Source organism: Pelophylax lessonae (genome assembly GCF_965119305.1).
Source record: "Pelophylax lessonae genome assembly, chromosome: 12".
Classification (NCBI taxonomy): Eukaryota; Metazoa; Chordata; class Amphibia; order Anura; family Ranidae; genus Pelophylax; species Pelophylax lessonae.
In genome coordinates this window covers 139,761,311-139,786,854 of record NC_138779.1, presented here as the reverse complement: position 1 = coordinate 139,786,854, position 25,544 = coordinate 139,761,311, and the positions used below count along the sequence as shown (strand labels likewise).

At 42.3% G+C, this 25,544-nt stretch overlaps 1 protein-coding gene across 1 annotated transcript in view; it reads left to right on the top strand.

The window, feature by feature from the left end:
* Window positions 1-3,483: 3,483 nt before the first annotated feature.
* POU2AF2 (POU class 2 homeobox associating factor 2) overlaps window positions 3,484-25,544 on the top strand; it is a gene marked incomplete at both ends in the record, with an annotated part of 187,901 nt that continues 165,840 nt past the window's right edge. Inside the window, one exon of the mRNA XM_082274694.1 lies at window positions 3,484-3,508. Within this exon, the coding sequence (XP_082130820.1) occupies window positions 3,484-3,508 (25 nt within the window). The remainder of the gene's footprint in view (window positions 3,509-25,544) is intronic.

The window sequence follows — 25,544 nt, the reverse complement described above, 5'->3', positions numbered from 1 at the left end:
CATAACAAATATCGTCTCCTCTGCCTTATTCGACTGGTCATTTAGGATTAACCGAATATATAAAGTGCTGCCTCTAGAGACCTGACTTCTGGACCCCCTAGATAACTGGCTGCAGCCCTTTTTGTTCCTTCTATTCGGCTGTGACGAGAAACTATCCACTTGAATATATTAAGTGGTGCCCCGGCTTGGAGTAGGGAGATGGACATACATTTATATATATAATATGGGAGTAGTTATGAACTTCAGATGTCAAATACGATAATCTAGTCTACTGTTTTTCTGGATTGCGACCTGCCAAGGTCTGCCACCCCCTGAGTCACAAAAGGAAATATCGGTCTGTTATGGTCTCTCTGGACCTGAGGAAGCCTTGAGTGAAACTCGTCGGCTTGCAGTGGACCTTCATTGACCGTGCTCCATCTGAGACCTATATACCATCCAACTATACAGGCTATTGGCTTTCCCTTATTGGGATATATTTCTACCTTGCTGACTTTGTTTATATATCTGGTTTTAATTTTTTCTTTCATTATGTTATTCCTTTTTTTCTCTGGTAACATGCACTCTTTTGCCCGTGTTCTTTTTAAAGTTGTAAAATAAAATGTATTTTTTATATATCTTGGTTTTGGTGTGATCCTTCTCCTCCCATTGGCCTGTAGAGCCCCACTTTTTTCTTTCTCCTATGTTTTGAGGTACAGCTGACTCATTGTTAATCCCAATTAACATGCTAATTAACTCATTACACTTAAGCCAGCCTGCAAGAACAGACTGCCGGCACCAAAGCTAAAACAAGATACAAATACACATGTCATAGTGTAAATACTGAGAACCCACCGTAAACAATAGGTGAGCAAATAAGCATAATTTACAATGCGTGGAAGACAGGTGTTTGAGCTGATGACATGCATCTGTTACAAGTCTGACCAACTGAAGCAGTCCAAATCATCAATTTATCTGTCACATAGTTTTTCACTCTCAGTGACGGTGCGTAATGTTCTCAAATAAACCTAAAAAGCCAAAGATACTGGACTGGTCATTGTCTCAGTGCTCACACTTGGAGAAACATGCACAAAGGTACTTTTGTTGCACCAGGTGACCCAGAGGGACCCACATCCATAAAAACGGCTGGGAATCCTGCTACATTTGGGAGCTCATGTGGGATATCACCCTGGGTTACCAGGCTGGTAGCTAAAGGCAACGACCGCAACAGAAAGTCAAAATCTCCATTTTTGTGCCCAGGACTTTACTCCAAAACCCAAGACAAGTGTGAGGTCAGCTCTGCAGGAGACAGGGAGAGTGGGATGAAGACTGATGTGCACATGGAAGGTTGCCCATGGCAACTGAAAAGTTCCAGTCAATACTGCAAAGATTCGGGAACCTTCCACTTCAGTTATGAAATATACTCTGCTATCAAGTATTGGAGAGCAGGGAAGAGATGTATGTCAGTGAATAAAAGCTGCAGCTGCTTAACAGAGAAAAGTCCAGGAGTGGAAGAAGAGAATGGTGGCCAGGGACACGAGGAGCAAGGTGCCAGGGGCCAGGTGTGTCTGCAGGCTGTATGGACTGATGTTAACCGTGCTTATGACAGTGGGACATTTGTTCTATACAGCAATTGCAGTGATACTGTTAAGATTGCAGCCGGCCATGCCAGGAGGGGCAGTGGGACTATCTTCGGAGACAGTATGATGGGCCTTACTTGCACATGTGTCAGGGAGAGGACTATTGACCGTGCATGTGACAGCGGGACAATTCTCTTGCCTGGCAAAGAGGGACAGCTGGCTCCGGGAGAGGGAGGCGCAGCTGGGGCCCTGTTGCAAAGTAAGAAGAGTGAATGCATGTCTGGTGAGGGACATAGTCCGCTTTACAGCAACTTCCCTGTGGGCTAGAGAGAGAGCATGGCATGGGAGTAGTTGCTGCACCGCGCACGAAAGCACGATCCGTAAGGCACTGCCTAGCAGGAGGAGCCAACGACAAACAAGGAGCATGGGTTGAGACGTCGGTTGCGCCCAGCCAATCAGGAGTGACTAGGGGAGCCCATATAATACTCCCCCCTTCGTGTGTGGCTGAGAGGGAGACACGTGCTAGGAGAAGCACCATGGAGTTGATTGGAGAAGAAAAGTGCGCAGCCATGATCGCTTCACCCACAGGAAGAGAACCTGCTGGGCAGATCCAGGAGCAGACTGGGAAGTCGAACCCCACTTTCATATGGGATACAGGCATACGGATGGTGCCTGAAGGAAAACTGGCGCTGTGCACAGGAGGAGGTCGGGAGTACCTTGGCACGGTATGTCCTCAGTGTGAGAGAGTCACTATGAAGGTGCAAGCGTGGAGTCAGTGTGGGCATTGCGGCTACCTGCTGCTGCGGGCTGAGAAGAGTGAAGGCCAGCCCAGGCAGATGTGAGTGACTTGGGAGTCTGGGCTCACTTGGCAAGTGACAGGCATGGAGTCCAGGTTCCTCTGCGGAGGCGGGAGGGGCATGATCAGAGTGCTGATGAGGTTGGAGACCATGTAGACTGACAGTGGTCCAGCTTTGTCAGTACAGTGGACTCAGTCACTGGGAAGAGGGTGAACGCTAGCTCAGCAGGCCGGGAGGTGGCCAGAGGATGCCCCGCAGCAGAACAAAGGTCTGCCCCTGTTCCTATATCTCAGCAAAAATGGCCCGCGGCCATCAAGGCCTCACCGACCAGTCGGAGCAGTGAGGAAGAAGCTGGGGTCATTAATGTGGGGTCTCTGTCCTTTCAGTATAAGTACGGATCCATCGAGGAAGGGATTAATGATTGGAGATCTGAGGATGAAACAGAATGGGTTTGGGGTTCTGAAGCTGGGAGCAGCTCACCAGGCCCTGTAACCAGTAATAATGATAAAGAGACTCAGGAGTCCATTGAAAGAGGGGAGCAGGCAGAAAAGTTGGGGTTTTGTGAGGCCTACACTAAAAGTGTCCCAGACCTCACCCCACCTACAAACTATGCCCGGCCTTGGGACCAAAATTAAGCATATAGCTCCCTGATCAAAAGAGAGGAGACCCCCTTTTCATTGCCTGGGAGAGGCAACAGGAAGACTCTCCCCAGGCTCCAAGAATGCAGCGATGGATGCAACGTAAGGTAGCTATGGAGTATGGCTATGATTATCCATACGCTCCTAGGGAGGTCATGCTGAACATAGAGGCCAAGAGAGACTTTTGGTGTGATGAGGCCATTTGGGATTTTCTCTTTGTCCCCAAACCTTTTCGGGATTCACCCAGGACTGACCTCAAAGAGAGGTTTGATGCAGTAAAGACTCAGTGGCTGTATGGACGGTCCATATATATCGACCGGGTGGAAGTTTGTTGCACGGACGGGTCGGGCCAGGCCTGGTCCATCCGAGTGCGGGACAGCCAGGGAGCCCTTGTCAGGGTCCCTCACCCAGAATATTATATTTGAAGAGACTTAAAAAAAAAAAAAGGAATTTGTGCACCTGCGACAATCCACTGGGTTACTGGGAATGAGAATGACTACTGGCCAGAACTTGCCCAGTAAGCAAATAAGAGCATCTTCTCCGAATGGGCATTTAGTTCTTCCAGAGGTTTTGTGACAAATAGCAGTGTGCGTCTGTCCACAGACTCTATTATCCGGCTGGCACTTATCAAAACAAAATCATTCCTGGATAAGGAGCAACTATCAGGCCTCTGATGCCGATGTCACCGATTAAATGTTTTTAGGATGTGGAATCTCTGTAAGACTGTCTAGGCCGCCTAGCTTTGTTGGTGTTGATTTTATCTGGAAGAAATTATTTAGTATAGGTTTCATGGGCACAATTAACACCCAAGGATCAATTTTTGACAGGTGCATATAATTTAATTTTTTTACAGCAAGGTCAATTCTTTCTTTCATTAGGAGTACCTCTATAGGGTTATGGTATGAAGGCACCATCAACACCCAAACCCCACCTGTAACTTCTATTGAAAGTCTGCCAAACAGACATCAAAATGTATCCAAAAAAATTCTAATCTTGTTCCAAGTGCACTAAATTGTGGCTTCATCATACAGACTGCCTTGCCAAGCCATTGTTTACAAAATAAAAAAAATCATGCAGGGAAAATGTAATTTTGTTTTCTTGATAAATGTCATTTTTGCTGCAGCAGGTTTTATACACCGTACAGATGCACCATTTACAGGCAGACTAATGGGACCCCAGGCACTATATTTAAAGGATTTATAAGCATCATTAAATCGCTGTTCATTTAAAATTTATCTTTTTTTTTTAAACTTTTTTTTTTTTGCATTGATACCCGTCCCCCAGGGCAATACCCGGACCCCTATACCCTTGTATGCCCAATAATCTGCATATAAGCCTTCAAAATTAGCACTTTTGATTTTTCCACTTCGGCTCCCATAGACTTTGATGGGATTCGTTGTTTGGCTCCGAACTGTTTAGCAATATATTTTATTTTATATTTTAGATTTGTTCATGCACTTTTGGAGGAATTTGCTTTATTTTTATGAAAAAAAAATTATTTTTTATTTGTGTGTTTTAGCACTAGCACTTTAAAACACATTAAGTTATCAACTATCTATGGAAATCAAATAACCACTGCAGTCTTATTTAAAGCATCTATGATGAATTAGAAAAATGACCTATTGTCAAATGGGCTGAACACACAAATGAAGGAAGAGCAATGGACACTTTCTCTTTATAAAAATCTTAATTGACCTCTTTTGTAAGAGTTTGTGGGCATGACCCTTCAAAAGTTTTTTCCCAGCTTTATACCCTTATAGAATTTTCCCAGATTGTACAAACTGCCAGTTATGATGGTGCTATATAACAAAAAAATATATATACCCCCTGACACACTGAGCCAGAATGTTAAAAATCAGTTGTATCTGGACATACACAGATAGTGTATTATATGAAGGTTAATGACGAATAATTTCCTACTATTCATAATATTGTTCCAGTACACAAGCACAGCTCAGCCATAGTCAAACATGTATTCTCTTGAAGGACCACAAAAGTTTTATGACTTTTGTTCTGCATTAAGTAGTACGTTATGGCAAGTTCAGACAGCTGGTTATTTAAAGGACTGTGGTTGGTAAAAAGATAAATGGAGAGAAATGACCTCACATTTTGCAGATTCAGCTAATGTATATGATTTGCATTTGAAAAAAATCGTTGGGACCATCAATGCCTTCTTCTGTAGTGTAGAGACAAGTGCAAACAATTTATCAGTAATTGAAACTAGACAACAGAATTACTGATGCACCTTTGGTTTCCAGGTGACTTTAAAAAGAGGTCCTACAGTCATGTATCATGGTTGTCTTTTTATCTGTCACTCTCTTGATCCTCTATGCAAATCAGTGGATTATTTCAAGGGAAGGGTCATTTTTTTTTGTCAAGCATGTAAGCAACTTACAAAGCTTTATAATTACTGAACAAAACATTTGTTTCCCTTACAATGCAATATTTTCAATTTGTGTTGTTTCAGAGATCCATAGAAAAACAAGTAAAGGGTTGCAATGATGATCTCGGGAAAAGATACATAATATTAAATTTAGACCTTTAATTTTTTTTTCTTTACCGAGCTTAGTGAATGAGATTACATTCTGCTGACTTCAATCATCCAACAATGTACAAGCAAAAATGCTGTTTTTTTTTTTTAATTCTCTTTGCATGTGATTCTCAGTGCATGTGGGTGTTAGCGCCATACACCTGAGCGGCTTATGCCACTCGGTAGGTGATGCCTCCCCTTGTGCAGAGCGCCTCACGTGACGTGAGGAGTCACCTTGGGCTCACATTAGGGTGTTTATTTATACAACCCCTCTTCCAGGAACACACTTCACTCTCATGATTTTCTACTTATGTACTTTTCATTTCACGGACACTATTGCTGGTGGCAATGAGGTAATTCTGGTGGTCGTTTACCATTATTTTATCCCATTTCACTCATTCTTGTTCTTCCTCTTTTTATTTTTTGGTACTTTTAAATATATATTTTTTTAGGTTCTCCCTCAGCCACATTGGGCACTTTTCACCCCTTGTACTTTTACACCCTCTATGCTGCTCTGTTGGTCACTCCATCTTCACGTTATTTATTGGTACATTTTTTTATTGGTACATTGTACTATTACCTTTGGTGCACTTGCATCCTTTTTCTCACATTTTTTTTCCCTTCCTATTCCTTTTTGCACAATAACTAGTCACCCTCCATATGTCTTTTGGCACATTTTTGAACATGGATATAGGCACATGTATAGACTTCCTTACTTTGTCATTTTACCCCCATAATCCTCATTGCCTTGTCTATTCTACTGCTCCATTTATTCTTGTGGGGATTTATAACATTTGTTGGTTCCTGGACATGCTTGTGCCTTTGGGTTTCACTCCCTCAGTTCCCATCAGGACGTTTTGTAGGCAGATACAGCTCTGGGCCATCAGCATCCATACACTACAATATGCTGGCTTTGATGTAAATTATTGGAATGGACCATATTCTAAGGTGGGGATTTCCTCTTCCCCCCTCCGGTCCCACTATCTGATAAACAGATTGAGTTAACCATATTCTCTGTTTATTACTTATTATTTATGATCTACATTTTTTATAGATATTCTGTTGTACATCCGCTCTTGAAGAAGTAGCATACGGTCTACGAAACACGTCGAGAAAATAATTATGATGCCAATATTGTACTGAATATAAAGGTAATAGACCCCACGCTAAGGATATGTAATAAATAAATAGATAGGCTGCAGCCCCCCTAAACTATAGTCAAAGTCTATATAGGATGAAAGTAAAGGTAGGGTAATGGCGCTGTCTGTTGGCAATGAACTAAGGTGATTTTGGTAAGTGTAACAGTAAAACAATATGATGTAAACAGGAAGATAAGTAAAAATAGGTACAATAGTTGAGCAATGATATGAATAGATACGTAGTGTATAAATATATAAAAAAATACTATAAGTGAACAATAAAGAGGATAATAAAATACAGTGTAATGCAACCAGGAATAATTAACTTAAAAAACTCCTCAAATAAATAGAGATGACAGAAATATATTTATTTATATTATATTATTTCCTGTCATCTCTATTTACTTGAGGAGTTTTTTTAAGTTATTTATCCTTTATTTTTAATTCAGAACTGTTGAGAGGATTATAAGAGGTTGGTTGTAATGGTACTTCTGGATATCTAAGGAGATGGCAGTGGTGCTGGCCCTGTGATATACAATTATAACATACTAAAGAATATTATAACTATTGCTGGGGATAATATTCTGCTGGAGGAGAAAAAAAGCTGAATGTGCCTCAACAGTGTGATTTATGAAGATTTTTGTATTTTGTGATTTATGATGATTTGTGAATTTGTTTAAACTATACCTACAATTTAGCTAAACATAATAAGTAATTTGCTGCAGCATGCTATATGCACAATAATTTTACCTTGGCATTGTCTTTAACCACTTCTGGACCGGAAGGTTTTCCCCCTTAATGACCAGGCCATTTTTTTGCGATTCGGCACTGCATTACTTTAACTGACAATTGCGGGGTCGTGCAATCTGTACCCAAATAAAATTGATGTCCTTTTTTTCCCATAAATAGAGCTTTTCTTTTGGTGGTATTTGATCACCTGTGCAATTTTTATTTCTTGCGCTATAAACAAAAAAAAAAAAGCAACAATTCTGAAAAAAAAAACAATATTTTTAACTTTATGCTATAAGATATTCCCAATAAAAAAAAAAATTCAATTAAAATGTTTTATCATTTTAGGCCAATATGTATTCTGCTACATATTTTTGATAAAAAAAATCCCAATAGGCGTATTTTGATTGGTTTGCGCAAAAGTTCTTGCGTCTACAAAATAGGGGAAAGATTTATGTAATTTTTTTTTACTAGTAATAGCGGCGATCAGCAATTTTTAGCTAACTGACATTTTTGATACTTTTGGGGGGACCAGTGCCATTACTACAGTAATTAATGCTAAAAATATGCACTGTTACTGTAATAATGACACTGGCAGGGAAGGGGTTAACCCAGGGGTGATCAAAGGGCTAAGTGTGAGCCTAGGGGGTTCTTTTCTAGCTGTATGGGGGAGGGACTTGTGAAATGAACATAGAGACCTGTGATCCTAAATAGGAGGATCACAGGCGCTCTATGATCATTTTAGAGAGAACAATGGTCTGCTGCATTTACAACAGCAGACCGTCCTTCTCTCTCAGTGGGGAGCAATCGCAGTGCTAAAAATATGCACTGTTACTGCAATAATGACACTGGCAGGGAAGGGGTTAACCCAGGGGGGATCAAAGGGTTAAGTGTTAGCCTAGGGGGTGTTTTTTAGCTGTGTGGGGGATGGGCTTGTAAAATCGATACAAATACCTGTGTTCCTAAATAGGAGGAACACAGGAGCTCTGCATTGATTTCTGAGAGAACAATAGTCTGGTGTGTTTACAACAGCAGACGGCCATCCTCTCTTCACAGGGAACGATCACGGGCAGCAATCACGGCTGCCGACCCTGTGGATTGGGTTCCCGCTGGCACGTGGGCGCGCCCCAGGATCACTCCTGCGGACCACCGTATGTGATTCGCGGGAACCTGCCGACTGGAAAACTCCTGTCACTTAAATCATCCTTTTTAATATGCAGATCTTGTGTCTGAGAGTGTGAGGTTGACAAGTAGACTGACAAATAAAAGAGGCCTGGCATTTTTATGAATATTTATATTGTTACCCAGAATTGAATACACAAAGAGAAAAAGGAATACACAAATGGATTCATCAACGTTAACCAAAATGTAGGTTTTGCTGCTAAAAATAACATATGTGCCCACATGTCTGTAAATAATAATCTATAACTAACATATCCTAGCCCGTATTCTGACCCTAACAGCTAACCCTACCCTCATTCAAATTCATAAACCTAAATTTAGACAGTTATCCTATCCCTGAAATGTTTTAGAATTAGATAGAGTGGTAAGAGGTTAGAACTACCTCTACGTTTTTCTTGCTGTCTGTGTCTCACTGGGGAGATTCACCCTCTAATTTTCTAATTAAATCTAAGTGAGCCATTGGCTTCCGCTGCTGTTAATTCCTCCCCTATACCCAGTGAAGTGAACAGACTCAGATGATACACAGAGATGAGACAAAGCTCCCTGCATACCTTTTATTTGTAGATCTGCAGTCTTCAGCTTTCTATACTTATTAGAAAGTGTACATCATGTTAGAATTTTTTCCTGTTCCAGCACTGGGTGTGGAGTCTTGGCATACACTGTGTGACAGCTGATTGGAGGAAGGGCACCCCCCCCCCCCCCCCCCACATAGGCAGAGGAAGAAAGAAACATGAAAAGCTGTGATGTGAATATACCAGCTCTCTGCTAATCTATCTTTATGCACCCACCCTCACACAAATTTCCAGCTGCTTTGTATCTCCTGTGTCTGAGAACTTATCATAATGCTGATAACAGAGGAACGGAGCAGAAGAAAGACACAGGACTTAGGGCTTTGGAGAGAGATAAGTAAATACTACAGACATATGTGCCCAGGTCAAATTTCATGAATGGGGTTTACATCCACTTTAAAGCTAAATTCTAGGCAAATATACCTAATCCTGTTAAGATTTATATTGTTTGACATATACTTTATTTCACATCAATTTTAACTGCTGTAACTTGAATATTATGCATTTTCCATAGATGTTTAGGGAGACGTGTATGATCAGCTGCTGGGGTGCTTAAGATATATAGATTGCAAGTGGATAAACAAAGTTGTATCCTGATATAAAATATAAAAATTAATGCAGCTCTGTAATTATTAAAACATCATTAAATTTACTTTTTTTTTAATGCAAGCAAGTACCAGTATGTGTTGTGGAATCAGCCTTTTGCAGACTTTGTATATCAGAGCGGGAGTTTGAAAGGAAGAAGCAGTACAAGCTGACATGAAGCATGCTCATAGAAAAATAAAGCAGACTGACAATGAGGTGCGCTGATCACTGTACTGCGCCACAGGCTGGGGCGGGTCCAGGACGAGGAAGGGGTTAAATGATACTGCCTATCAGATGCCCTCACATATAGTAGCAGAAGAAAACTACTGTAGGGGGATTATCTGGCCTCACGATGATTATTGCTACTGAAGCTATTATATATTTTTATGGGCTAATTATTTTTTATCTTGATATTTTTGCCTGAAGTTCCATTTTAACCACTTCTGGTTAACCAGGCCATTCTTTGCGATACGGCACTGCGTTACTTTAACTGAAAATTGCGCGGTCGTGCCACGCTGTACTCAAATAAAATTGATGTCCTTTTTGTTCCCACAAATAGAGCTTTTTTTGGTGGTATTTGATCACCTGTGGGTTTTTCATTTTTTGCGCTATAAACAAAAAAAGAGCGACAATTCTGAAAGAAAAACAATATTTTTTACTTTATGCTATAAATCATTCCCAATAAAAAAAAATGTAAAAATCTAATTTTTTTATAATTTTAGGCCAATATGTTTTCTGCTACAGATTTTTGGTAAAAAATAATTCCAATAAGTGTATATTGCTTGGTTTGTGCACAAGTTATCGCATCTACAAACTAGGGAAAAGATTTATTTATTTTTTACTAGTAATGGCGGCAATCAGCAATTTTTAGCAGGACTGTGACATTGCGGCAGACAGATCGGACCCCTAACTGACATTTTTACACTTTTGGGAGGACCATTACTACAGTAATTAGTGCTAAAAATATGCACTGTTATGGTACTACTGACACTGGCAGGGAAGGGGTTTACACCAGGGGGGGATCAAAGGGTTAAATGTGTCCCTAGGGGGTGCTTGCTAACTGTGTGGAGGAAGGGCTTGTTAGATGAACACAGAGACCTGTGTTCCTTACTAGGAGGAACACAGGATCCAGGGACGGACTGACAACTCATGGGGCTCCCTGTGTCTCCGCCCACACTCAAGTCACACCTACACAAAGGGAAATAACTGGAATCAATCTTTTGTGGCTCTCATTGCAGCAGCTAGGGCAGGAGATGTTAACTTTCAGCTGCTGCAGTGAGGGCCACAAAAGTTTGGTTCCAGTTTTTCCCCCACCTGCTGCACTGAACTGCAAGGGTCCTCCAAGCACCAGGGGCCCCGGTGCCAAAAAGAAAGGAGAGAAGTAATGTGGCTTTAGCTCGCCACGGGGAACAATGGGTGTGGCCAGATTGTGAAGGGAAGGGGCTTATGGGACATAGTTAAACAAAGCCCAGGCTCACCTGTATCTGTAAATGTTTTTTTTATTGTTGTGCCACAAGCAAGAGTCCCACAGACACATATAAACCTCAGCACAATCAGTAAAATAATGACTGTCTGTACAGAAAAATCTCTATAGAACAAGGATTGACTCTATATATAACAAGGACCATCGCTAAAGAACAAAGACTGTCTTTACATAACATAACAATCTTTATTGAACAATGACTTTCTCTAAATAACCTGTACCATCTCTACAGAACAAGGACTGTTTGTATATAACAAGGATTGTCTCTATATAACAGGGGCCGTCTCTACAGAACAAGGTCTGTCTTAATATAACAATAACAAGGACCATCTCTATGGAACAAGGACTGTCTCTATATAACAAGGACCGTCTCTACAGAACAAGGACTGTCTCTATATAACAGGGACCGTCTCTACAGAACAAGGCATGTCTCTATATAGCAGGGACCGTCTCTACAGAACAAGGACAGTCTCTACAGGACAAGGACTGTCTCTATATAACAGGGACTGTCTCTACAGAACAAGGACTGTCTCTATATAACCTGGACTGTTTTCACAGAATAAGGACTGTCTATATAACAAGGGCTGTCACTATATAATAAGGACTGTTTCTATATAACAAGGACTGTCTCTATATAACAAGGACTGTCCATATATAACAATGACTGTTTCTACATAACAAGGACCGTCTCTACATAACAAGGACTTTTTCTACATAACAAGGACTGTCTCTTCTATAACTGGGACTGTCTCTACATAACCTGGACTGCCGCTATATACTGTATATTCAAAGTGTGACAGCACTGAAAGCTGCAAGTTGGCCTGGGCAGGAAGGGGGTTTAAGTCCCCAGAAAGCAAGTGGTTAATCAGGGACCTGGATAATGACATACACAGTAGTGGGTGAAGGAGAGGGACTGGTCTCCAGGTCAGGGACTGTCTCTCTATCTATCAGGACCCCTGTGTACTGTGACATGTTGTGTATGCAGTGGGTGAATGGTCTCTCAGCATGCAGCCAGTGTTGTCCAGTGTCTCAATGTAGCACACACACAGGCAGTAGACATGTACAAACACACACTGACAGGTGAACAACCCCCCTCCCCTCTTAAGTACTTGTTCATAGTCCCCCCACCTCCCCGCAATGCCTGGTATGATTCTTCCAGCACTGCCACAGAGCATACCAAGCGGGCAGAGAGGGGGGAAGTGGAGAAAGTGAGTGAGAAGGTAGGAAGCACATTCAATGCTGACTTCATTGGCTCAGCAATTCATCAGAAAGTGCACTTGTTCCCTGATCCCTCACTCTGACAATCAAATGTGTCTTCTATGGAGAGGGCAGAGGCTGGAGATTCCCCCCTTCCAGACACTCACATCGCCGGTGCCAGCTGCTCAGGGGGAATTTAAATCCCATTTTGTGAAGTGTCAGGCACCCAGAGTAGCAAGCCCCTGGGAGGTGAATAAGTGCAGACTCCAGATGCCGGGAACGGGGCCCCCTACTGACCCTCCGAGGGCCCGAATGGTCAGTCCACCCTGACAGGATCCCTGTGTTCATTACTGACAGAACAGCAGTCTGCCATGTTTACATCGGCAAGCCGCCTTTCTGTCTCCATGGGGCACGATCGCGGGTGCCCGATAGACATCACGGCCGCTGGACCCACTGATTTGCTCCCCCTGTGGCCGTGTGCGTGTGCCCCACACTAGCTGTCCCGCAAAACTATGTAGATGTACGTTGTTTCGCGGGACAGAGCTGACCTGCCGCAGTATAAGTACGGCGGCTGTTGGCAAGTGGTTAGGGGCACTTTTACACTGATGCTTCTAACCATGGTTTTACGTTATTAAAAAAATGCAAGAAAAATGTTTCCCTTTAAATCTTATGGGACTCATCACACCACTGCGCTGCAGGTGCTGTGTGTTTGAAAAGTCCTGCTTGCAGCATCTTTGGTGCAATTTTCAAAAGTCCACATTGAAATGGATAGAAAACACATCATGAATGCAAATGAGTACAATTTTGGTGTCTTTTTTGAGTAACATGTCCAAGTTTCACAGGTGCATTCTGCTTTTTTATGCATTTTTTCAGTGGGGCAGTGTGAAAGTAGCATAAGAAAATTGTATACAGTAAGGCATGATGACAAATATAGATTTTGTCTTTACAATCAAATTGCATTATATATTTGAAAATGAGTACACTTCACTATTCATTTTAAAAAAGCAAATGCCTAATAAAATGGGAAAAAAAATCAACTGATATTGGTATGTGCTAAAGAATAGAAACAAATCAAAGATGTCTGCTGCCAATTACAACGGATCTGTCAGCTATGTGTAACAAGCGTTCCTTCATTAAAAGTTCTAATGTTATGCCTTGCAGCTCTTGGTAAGGAGTGCTCTGTGAACTAAAAATATTTTCAAAATGCAAAATTCCACTGGTATAGTATTTTAGTTTCAATAAGAATAGTTAAGTCATGCACTTACACATTCAAATCCCAGTTCAGTAGGATAGGTGTGGGATAAAGATGGGCCATGGATCTAGTCGTTGGGGTGATTGCCAGTGCTGAAGCACACACTTATCTCTGCCAGTCTCCTGGCTCTTCCTATCGTAAATGGCATAGCAATACCGCTTCCTTGGCGGGGGGGTCTTAAATATGTAAGCACACCGAATCGTAAATAATGGGATGATGTGGAATAGGAAATGCATAGCAGAATGTACAGGAATAAGGAAAATACAGCACAGTGCACAGGAGAAGTGGTTTGGAATAGAAAATGTACAGCGTGGTATATATAATGCAGCGGTGTGAAATATTGAATGTACAGCATAGGACAATAATGAGGCAATGTATGGAAATAGGAAATGTACAGCACAGCTCTGATATGTGTCTGACTACTTCACTCTTTACAATGAACACATTATCTACCTACTGCTGACTGCGGTGCTGTACAATATGTAACAAACTGTTGTTTACACCGACCTGTTGTAAGCTAGGGTGACCAGATAGGTCTCAGACTTGGACCAGATTGAGGACACTGTCCCCGATCCAAGTATGTCCCCAGTTTTGTCCCCGGATTCAGGGCCGAATTCATAGTATTTTCATAGTATTCATAGCATTCATAGTAGGTGAGGTTGAATAAAGACAATAGTCCATCCAGTTTAACCTGTGTAGGTGTGTGTGGATGTAATCATCTGACATAGCCCTTAATGTCCTGATCCTTGAGATGTAAGTCTAAGAGTCTTTTGAAAGCCACCATACTTCCCGCAGAAACCACCTCTTGTGGTAGAGAATTCCACAATCTTGTAGCCCTAACAGTAAAGAACCCCCCCACGTTGCCTGAGGTTAAAACGCTTCTCCTCTAATCGCATTGTATGTCCTCTTGTCCTCATGCAATCCCTTTGAATGAACAGCTTTTTTTCTAAGCTGAGATCCCCATTGAGATATTTAAAATTGCTATCATGTCCCCCCTCAGGCGTCTCTTCTCCAGGGAGAATAAATCGAGCGATTGCAGCCGCTCTTCATAGTTAAGGTCCTCCAATCCCCTAATCAGTTTAGTTGCCATTCTCTGGACTCTCTCCAGCTCCAACACATCCCTCCTGAGGACTGGCGACCAGAACTGGACAGAATACTCCAAATGCGGTCGGACCAGAGTTTTATAAAGTGGAAGGATTATAGTCTTATCTCTGGAATACATCCCTTTCTTTATGCATGCTAATATTCTGCTGGCTTTGGCAGCTGCCGCTTGACATTGCATGCTGTTGCCTAATCTATCATTAACCAAGACTCCCAGATCTTTCTCCATTTTTGATTCCCCCAAGGGTTCCCCTCCTAAAGTGTATTGTGTTTTTATGTTTTTAGTCCCCAAGTGCAAAACCTTACACTTCTCCACATTAAACCTCATTTGCCATGTCGTTGCCCACTCCGTTATTTTGTCCAGGTCATTCTGTAGGATATCTGCTTCATGCTGTGCAGTTATTGCCGTGGCCAATTTTGTGTCATCTGCAAAAACTGATAACGAACTACTGATCCCGTCCTCAATGCTGTTTATGAATAAATTGAACAAGGTTGGTCCCAGGACTGAGCCCTGGGGCACCCCGCTTACAACCTCAGACCAGTCTGAGTATGCGCTCTTTATTACCACCCTTTGGACACGCCCTTTTAGCCAGTTCCGTATCCAAGAGCAAACCCTGCTGTCGATACCTGCAGACCTTATTTTATAAATGAAGCGCTTGTGGGGAACTGTATCAAACGCCTTAGCGAAATCCAAGTACACCACATCCACTGGTCTGCCCCTATCTAGCTCACAGCTCACCTCCTCATAGAATGTTAAGAGATTGGTTTGACAAGAATGCCCATTTGTAAACCCGTGCTGATTACTGCTGATGAGGTTGTTGTTTTTAGCAAACTCTACGATATAGTCCCTTATCATCCCCTCCAGAAGTTTACATACTACTGATATCAGACTGACAGGCATTTCCCGGGATATGCCTCTGCCCCTTTTTGAATATCGGAATCACGTTAGCCTTCCTCCAATCCCCTGGGTACATCTCCTGTCCTAATACTGTCAGCAAAGATCAGGAACAGTGGTCTGGATATAACCTTACTGAGTTCCTTGAGTACTCTCGGATGTACGCCATCCGGTCCTGGTGATTTGTTTGTGTTAAGTTTATCCAGCCTTTCCCTGATTTCACCCTCTGCTAGCTATATGGGCAAGTCCTGTGTATTACTACTAACCATACAGTCATGGTCAGTGTACCCCTCCTTTTCCTGTGTAAAGACTGACGAGAAAAAAGAATTCAGCAAGGTTGCTTTTTCAGTGTCCTCTGTAACCACCCCCCCATCATTGTTAATTATGTGTGCAATATGCTCTGCCCTAGTTTTTTTGCTGTTGATATATTTAAAGAATTTCTTTGTTTTTTTTTTACTATCCTCCACTATTTGTCTCTCAAAGTTGATTTTAGCCATCTTGATTTCTTGTTTACTTTTCTTATTTGCCTCCTTGTATTGCTCGAAAGCCGATACTGTGCCCTCTGATTTATATTTCTTGAAGGCCAATTTTTTTCCCCTAATAAGTTTTTTAACGCTACGGTTTAGCCAGCCAGGTTTGGCTTTGTCTCTTCTAAATTTATTTCCCATAGGAATGCACTGCAAGATGCATTTGCTTAATATGTTCCTAAAGCATTCCCATTTTTCCTCTGTGGTCAGTGATCCCAAGGTTTGATCTCAGTTTACCCTTTCCATCAATGACCACAATTTTGGAAAGTTTGCCCTTCTGAAGTTTAGAGATTTGTGATTTCCTATATAACATAATAGATATTGTATAAGTTAATTGCATGGAGTATTATGTCAATTTCAATATAAATAGATCTCAAACATTCAATGTTATACCTGTAGATAAGTTTAGGATAAAAAAGTTTCTTATACCTGTGAGTTGTTGGAGGTGTGACAAGTGAGTCACTGCTGCTAAGAGAAAGAGAGGAAAAAGAGGGTTCAGCTGTGTTGAGTGCCGATGTATGCACCTCTTGGTCCCTGAAGGTGTGGATCTTCCCAAATGTGGCCCCAGCGAGGATGCCCAAAGGGGGGTCGCACTTGTCTCTGTGTGAACGTATATGCAGGAGAATCGATATTTTTAATATACTCAAAAGGATAGATAATGTGATCTTGGGATGATTGTGGTGGTATGAGAAAGGATTACCTTATGGCAATTGTCTCAGCATATATATTTGGAGATATGCCTGTTGCACTGAAGTTCAAGGGGTAACTGGTATAATCCTCTGAAAAAGATATATATATATATATATATATATATATATATATATATATATATGTATGTTTCTTGTTGTATATTGAGGTTGGATCGTGTCAGAAATTTTACCAAGGAGAATGTATATATTCATACCTTAATTTGTTGGTGTATATGTTCAGGAAAGATTTAGTGGCAGGGAACGTATTGTTGATTCTCCGTCAATAGAGAGGGAGTGTGGTCCCTAGGTAAATATTAGGATGGAAGCACATCAAGTTGGGGGAAAAGATGTGAAGAGTATTCATATTTGTAAATATTGATTAGGATATACCTAAATAAAGTAAGTCACTCCATATTTGGTTCTCCCCTCTAGGTTGCTGAAAAGTGCATCTAGGGACCAAACACATAGCATATATGTTACATACAGTGAGATGATGAGGAGTAAAAAAGAGTGGAGGTTTGGGAAGTTTGAGGGGTGAGTCTGGCTGGTGAGTTACCTGGTATTGGGATGGTGACAGGTGCCCAGGCTGGGATCGACTGTCCTGCGATGTCCCTGAAATGGTATATTTCCTGTTAAGACCAGCCAGTAATAATAGTAGTAGAGGTGGCTTGGCAAAGTAGCAAGTTTCCGGGTGTTTACCTGGGGCCGAAGAGACCCTGCGCACAGTCACAGCAGCGGGTGCTGTAGTTGGCATCCGCCGCTGTTTAAATGTCGGTGAAGGACGCCGGGGCATGCGCAGTGCGAGCCGCGAGCACGCTCCGACGTCCTTCGTGCGGCCAATGGCATCCACCGCCAATGGAATGCAGGACACGCCCCCGGATGCGGAAGCGCGGCCTGCGTTCCAACGGCACCGACGCAGTGATTGGTCCCAGCGCTGCGGGCGGGGATGATATGTTCAGCCGTCGTCCGCAGGAGGGGCCAAAGTCCGGGGGAGGCCCGCATGAAGATTGCGTCTCCCCCCGGGTGCGCCGGGTGGGGCCACAAAGGAAAGAACAGCCACAGGGGATGGAAAAAAGGGGAGGGGCGGGGTCGGCCTCAACACATAGGAACAAGTAGAGGAAAACAGGAACTAGTAGATGAAAACAAGGAGGGAAGTGTGTAAAGAAATAGATGAGGGAAGGGAGGGAGATGTGAAGCTGGAATGGGGTGAAGATTGTTGTGGTACATTTGGAGGATTTTTTCCATACTTCAAGCATAATACATTGGTCCATATAAAGTAAGATAAGGCAATACCTAATAGGACCAAAGGATTATACCTATATATACACATACAAGAGAAAATATATACTTAAGAGAGCTTATTAATGGTTGAGTATTATCATGAAAGACATATAACATTAATCTATACATTAGATATTAAATAGACAAAGTATATCTTCAGAAATCTGTGTGTATACTGTTATTTTATATATTACGTAGCCACGTATGTCTATATCATATGGTACATAGGTATGGAAAACTGGATAGAAAAAGGAATTATGGTGTAAAACCTGAGAACAGGAACCTCTAGTGGTCTGGGAACAGCAGACCTGGTTGGTACAAAAAGGAGCAATGGACAGGTCATATAATTATTCACATTAAAATATTCATATAAAATACATCATTTTTTATGTACACAGAAAGAGATATATGGTTGATAGGTGGCTGAAGGATGGGGAGGAGTGAGTGTGGGGGGAAAGGAGGGGACGAATGAGGAGGACATATGGGGTATAACATTGAATGTTTGAGATCTATTTATATTGAAATTGACATAATACTCCATGCAATTAACTTATACAATATCTATTATGTTATATAGGAAATCACAAATCTCCCCACTTTTAGACCCCTGAGGAAAGGCCTGCGTGCCTGAAACGCGTCGGGTGGGAGGATTTCCTTCAAGTAACCAACATATACCTCCGAGTATATGCATCACTACATTTTTTTCAGTTATTATTTTTACATATATTCTTTGAATACTATATACTATATAATTTATGTTTTCTGTACAAACTTATGCAACATTTCAGATCTATGTAAGATCTATTTTATCATTTGTTAATAAAATTATTTAACTTTTATACATTTGTGGAAGTGTGTTTGCCGGTAAAGTCCCACACCCTAGGGGGATCCCCCATTCTGTTTGTTCAGTCCAGGGATGTTGGCAAACCACCTCCAAGTTTTCATTTAGCTGGGATATACATTCTTACTTCTGAAGTTTAGGGTTCTTATGTTCCCCACTTGCCTTGTTATATTGTTATTTATACTAAATGTGATCATCCTGTGATCGCTAGAGCCCAGGTAGTCCTGGACTCCTACCTCTGAGATTAGGTCTGGGTCATTAGTGATCAATAGATCCAGGACTGCGTTTTCTCTAGTCAGAGAATTCATGTAGACAGGGCATCCCATGTTGGCTGAGAAACAGCCTGGTGACTCAGATGCCGGCGCCCCCTGCTGGACGATCTCACTGCCACTCCTGCTGCTGTTCAGTGGAGGAGAGATGAGCCAAAAATTGACTGTGTGGAGGGCTGAGGACAGGAGATGAGTAGATGGGGGGGGTCTGTTTGTACACTGGTGAGGGCGGTGGGGGAGCAGGGGTCAGAGCTGATGCATCTGCAAGGAGAGATGAAGAGTTTAGCTGTTGTGGAGGAAGGGCTAAGAGGTGGCTGCAGAGATAATCTGTGAGAGAAGGGCGCATAGGTGAGCTATAGATGCAAAGGTGTCCTCTGTGCATAGCAAACCTCTGAACCCTGTACTCTATGCCTAACACCCTCTTGTATATTATGTAGTCCTGTGCCCAGCGCTCTGTGTATTATGTAGTCATGTGCCCAGTGCTCTGTGTATTATGCAGTCCTGTGCCCTGTGATCTGTGCATTTTGCAGTCCTGTACCCAGTGCTCTGGGTATTATGCAGTCCTGTGCCCAGTGCTCTGTGTATTATGCAGTCCTGTATCCAGCGCTCTGTGTATTATGCAGTCCTGTACCCAGCGCTCTGTGTATTATGCAGTCTTTGACCCAGTGCTCTGTGTATTATGCAGTCCTGTACCCACCGCTCTGTGTATTATGCAGTCCTGTATCCAGCGCTCTGTGTATTATGCAGTCCTGTACCCAGTGCTCTGTGTATTATGCAGTCCTGTGCCCATTGCTCTGTGTATTATGCAGTCCTGTACCTAGCGCTCTGTGTATTATGCAGTCCTGTATCCAGCGCTATGTGTATTATGCAGTCCTGTGCCCAGCACTCTGTGTATTAAGTAGTCCTGTGCCCAGTGCTCTGTGTATTATGCAGTTCTGAATCCAGCGCTCTGTGTATTATGCAGTCCTGTGCCCAGCACTCTGTGTATTATGTAGTCCTGTGCCCAGTGCTCTATGTATTATGCAGTCCTGAATCCAGCGCTCTGTGTATTATGTAGTCCTGAATCCAGCACTCTGTGTATTATGCAGTCCTGTATCCAGCGCTCTGTGTATTATGCAGTCCTGTGCCCAGCACTCTGTGTAATATGCAGTCATGAGCCCAGCGCTCTGTGTATTGTGCAGTCCTGTGCCCAACACTCTGTGTATTATGCAGTCCTGTGCCATTTGCCAATAAAAAAATATATATATATATATATATATGTCCCCAGATTTCATTTTAAAAATCTGGTCACCTTATTGTAAGCATACACACTATCTGCTCCACTGAGTATATGCTGAATGTTAGATCCTCTAAACTGCATTATTTTGTACAAATAGACAGGAGTGGGGGTGATTTAGATACCTGCCATAATAAGTTAGCTTTCTTGTTACGGGAAAGGGTGCAGTGAGGTTGGGGTTAGAAAATCCATTAATTCTCCCACATATGGAAATCAGAACTATCTTCATAGTACTTATAATGATGGGATCCCTATAGACACAAACATTGACTCTGCTGTTCTTGTGTTGCTCAAAACTGTCTTCGAAATGTTGCTTATCCACTGTGTAGTGTTATCAACCCCACTTATATTGCCTCCCAGATGCTGCCTGTATACATGAATAAAATGGAATACATGGAAACACAGCAGCACTACAGGAAAATATTTCACTTCTAAATGTGTGCAGTAGTATTTGGTCAACCCGTTCCTGGGTCTCTTAGGTGGCGGAGCTGTTTACAGCTGTTACTAGTGCAAGGAATGATGAAACAGGCCTCAGATTTTAACTAGAAAGCCAGAGATCTGGTAACCCAAATGAAAAGCAGACCTCTCTGGCCTTGTTCAAGATAGTTCCCTGGTTTAATTATGTTTCTTTATTTCTAAGTGAAATAAGACTAATACCATCCTCTCTATGTAGCCATTAAATCTCTATACAGTGGGTACGGAAAGTATTCAGACCCCCTTAAAATTTTCACTCTTTGTTATATTGCAGCCATTTGCTAAAATCATTTAGGTTCATTCTTCTTTCTCATGAATGTACACATAGCACCCCATACTGACAGAAAAACACAGAATTGTTGACATTGTTGCAGATTTATTAAAAAAGAAAAACTGAAATATCACATGGTCCTAAGTATTCAGACCCTTTGCTCAGTATTTAGTAGAAGCCCCCTTTTGATCTAATACAGCCAGGAGTCTTTTTGGGAAAGATGCAACAAGTCTTTCACACCTGAATTTGGGGATCCTCTGCCATTCCTCCTTGCAGATCCTCTCCAGTTCTGTTAGGTTGGATGGTAAACGTTGGTGGACAGCCATTTTTAGGTCTCTCCAGAGATGCTCAATTGGGTTTAAGTCAGGGCTCTGGCTGGGCCATTCAAGAACAGTCACGGAGTTGTTGTGAAGCCACTCCTTCGTTATTTTAGCTGTGTGCTTAGAGTCATTGTCTTGTTGGAAGGTAAACCTTCGGCCCATTCTGAGGTCCAGAGCACTCTGGAGAAGGTTTTTGTCCAGGATATCCCTGTACTTGGCCGCATTCATCTTTCCCTCGATTGCAACCAGTCGTCCTGTCCCTGCAGCTGAAAAACACCCCCACAGCATGATGCTGCCACCACCATGCTTCACTGTTGGGACTGTATTGGACAGGTGATGAGCAGTGCCTGGTTTTCTCCACACATACCGCTTAGAATTAAGGCCAAAAAGTTCTATTTTGGTCTCATCAGACCAGAGAATCTTATTTCTCACCATCTTGGAGTCCTTCAGGTGTTTTTTTAGCAAACTCCATGTGGGCTTTCATGTGTCTTACACTGAGGAGAGGCTTCCGTCGGGCCACTCTGCCATAAAGCCCCGACTGGTGGAGGGCTGCAGTGATGGTTGACTTTCTACAACTTTCTCCCATCTCCTGACTGCATCTCTGGAGCTCAGCCACAGTGATCTTTGGGTTCTTCTTTACCTCTCTCACCAAGGCTCTTCTCCCCCGATAGCTCAGTTTGGCCGGACGGCCAGCTCTAGGAAGGGTTCTGGTCGTCCCAAACGTCTTCCATTTGAGGATTATGGAGGCCACTGTGCTCTTAGGAACCTTAAGTGCAGCAGAAATCTTTTTGTAACCTTGGCCAGATCTGTGCCTTGCCACAATTCTGTCTCTGAACTCTTCAGGCAGTTCCTTTGACCTCATGATTCTCATTTGCTCTGACATGCATTGTGATCTGGAAGGTCTTATATAGACAGGTGTGTGGCTTTCCTAATCAAGTCCAATCAGTATAATCAAACACAGCTGGACTCAAATGAAGGTGTAGAACCATCTCAAGGATGATCAGAAGAAATGGAAAGCACCTGAGTTAAATATATGAGTGTCACAGCAAAGGGTCTGAATACTTAGGACCATGTGATATTTCAGTTTTTCTTTTTTAATAAATCTGCAACAATGTCAACAATTCTGTGTTTTTCTGTCAGTATGGGGAGCTATGTGTACATTCAGAGGAAGAAGAATGAACTTAAATGATTTTAGCAAATGGCTGCAATATAACAAAGAGTGAAAAGTTTAAGGGGGTCTGAATACTTTCCATACCCACTGTATGTTTTCCATGGCTGTCATGTCACTAGCAGGTATTCTACTGTATGAGAACTATGAAAGTAGCTTTCAGTGGATGCCGTTAGCCACCTTTCAGCCAGGTATGAATACTCACAAGAAGGGATTATTATATAAAGTGGTTTTAAAAGTTTTTTTTTTTCTTACCTTAATCCATTCTCTGCATTAAGGCTTAAACTTTTCTATATCCAATTCCACTCCTTCCCAGTCCCCACTTATACCTACCTGAGCCTGATCTTGATCCAGCGCTGTGCCAGAGAACAGCGGCTCTATTGGCTCTCTCTCCTCACTGGACACAAGGGCAGCAAAAGTCATTGGCTCCTGCTGCTGTCGAACACAGCCAGTGTGTCAATGGACAATCACAGCGCAGCTTGGGATCGAGCCAGCACAAAGGCCTCCATAGTAAGTGGCTTGCTATGGGGGTGCACTTTGCCGGGGGGAGGAGCCAGGAGTGCCAGCAGAGGACCTGAGAAGAAGAGGATTGGGGGTGCTCTGTGCAAAACCATTTTTGTTATTTAAAAAAAAACAAAATAGGTTTACAATCACTTTAATGTGTCAATACAGACAAAATAATAAATGACCTGTGTTCAATAAATTGTATTTAAAACAAAAAAGTATTTTTAAGTCCTTACATTTCTGGGGGGCGATGGTCAACTATGGGTTCTTCTGTTCGTTTGTTTAGGCTGAGATTGCCCTAGAAGGAGGGAGGGAACACACAAACCTTCCAAGTAGGTGAATGGTGGAAAACTGTCACGCAGGATGGGGTGGTCACTCTTGATGCCATAGGGGTCCCAATTGTGGGTCTTTTGTGGGGTTTTCAGGCGGGTGTGTAAAATTGATGCATTCAAACAGAGTCTACAAAAAGCCCATTGGTGGTCTGGTTGGCAGAGGTGCCCGTTGTCATATAACTAAGAATAGAAAGTAACCATCTGGTTTAGTGAACATCAAATTTCTTTATTTAATCAAAAAGTGCTATTTTTGGCTCTACACTGGATGATGTCAGCGCACTGTACTGCAACATCAGTGATATCACCTTGAACTGAGAAAGCGGCAATTTAAAGCCACTAAACACTTTTTTTTTCTTTTGTGAAATAAAGAAATTCAATGCTCATTTAACCTGATGACTGACCTATTCTTAGTCATATAATAAAGGGTGCCTCTGCTGACCGGAGCACGGACAGACTTTTTTGCAGTCTCCATTTGAACTCACTATAATTCTGTTTTACCATACAGGAGGTTCGGTGAAAATCTGCAAATGAAACAGACAGACATAAAAACCTGACAGAAGGTCCAGCCTTCCACTCAGTGCTGGGACAAGGTCACCTAGAGCCCAGAGCAAACATGCCAATCTGCAACCCCCCCCCCTTCCCCCAAGATGTATGAGCATTATGCATCAGCAAACCCCCCCCCCCCAAAAAAAAAAACAAAAACAAAATGAGCATTAATCTGCATGCTTACCCACTAAGCATAAATTTCCTCTCCTCCCAGTACAAAACTGCCCCCCCACACTGAAATCCTCCTGTGAGCACAAATTTTTAACCCCCACTCCCCCTCTAAGTTCAAATCCTCTCTCTCAACAAATCCCCTCAGAACAATTCCCTCCCCTCCTCCAAAAAAACCCTCCTAGCACAAATCATCTACCCCTTAAATTTCCCCTCCTAACACAAATCATCTCTACCTAATCCTATCCTCCCAACTCCTAGCACAAATTATTCCTACTAGCACAAATTGCCTCCCCCTCAAAAAATGTCCCCATCTAGCACAAATGCTCTTCCCCCATTCCCCCTCCCAACACAAATCCCCCAAATCCTCATTCCTAGCACCCCTCTTAATTTGCCCTCCTAGAACAATTCTTATTCTCTTTCACCCTCCAACATCCCCCTCCCAACACAAATCCCTCCCTCTCATCTCCTCTTGGTGCCCCCAAACCTAGCATGATACCACAGTGGCCAGGGCAGCAGCCCCTCCTGCCCACCCTTGTCCTGGCCCTTCTTCCCCTACTCTACTGAAGAAAAGCATTTTTATTACAGATATGGAGTGTTCCCCTCACTTCCTCTCTGGTAAAACATTGTCAGCATGACAGAAAACAAGGGGAAGTCTTTCTAACAGAACCCAGAATAGCAGTATAAACCTGACAGGGACGTTAATCCTTCTCCACTCCAAAACTAAGGAAAAAATTTGGCTAGCCATATATTTTGGTTGTACTTATTCTTCCATATTTAGAAAAACACAGATTAGAAAGACCAGAGCACATTGTAAGATATCTTCTCCTGCAATAACTTTATTTAATTGAACAATATTAGTGTGTTATACATTAAGGAACCTTATTTAATATAAAACTAAAGCTACTGTTGGCATGTAGAAATGCTGGGATGTTTCATGAAAACTATATATAGATTTCTAGGTAATAGGAAAACACAAACTGCTAAGACCTATACACAAAGACCTACTCATAGAGTAGCCCAGGATCCACAGCCTACACTGACAATGCAAATCATGGAGACATACAAGCTAAAGAGGATTTGCATGTAAACAAATTAGTAAAAAGTCATTTTGGACACACAGCAGACTAAGAATATGTCCCTTCTTTTCACCTTTGTACTAAGTGATATGAACACAGAATATCTGCAGTTTATTTAGTTATTAGTTGTGGAGAAGATTCATGCT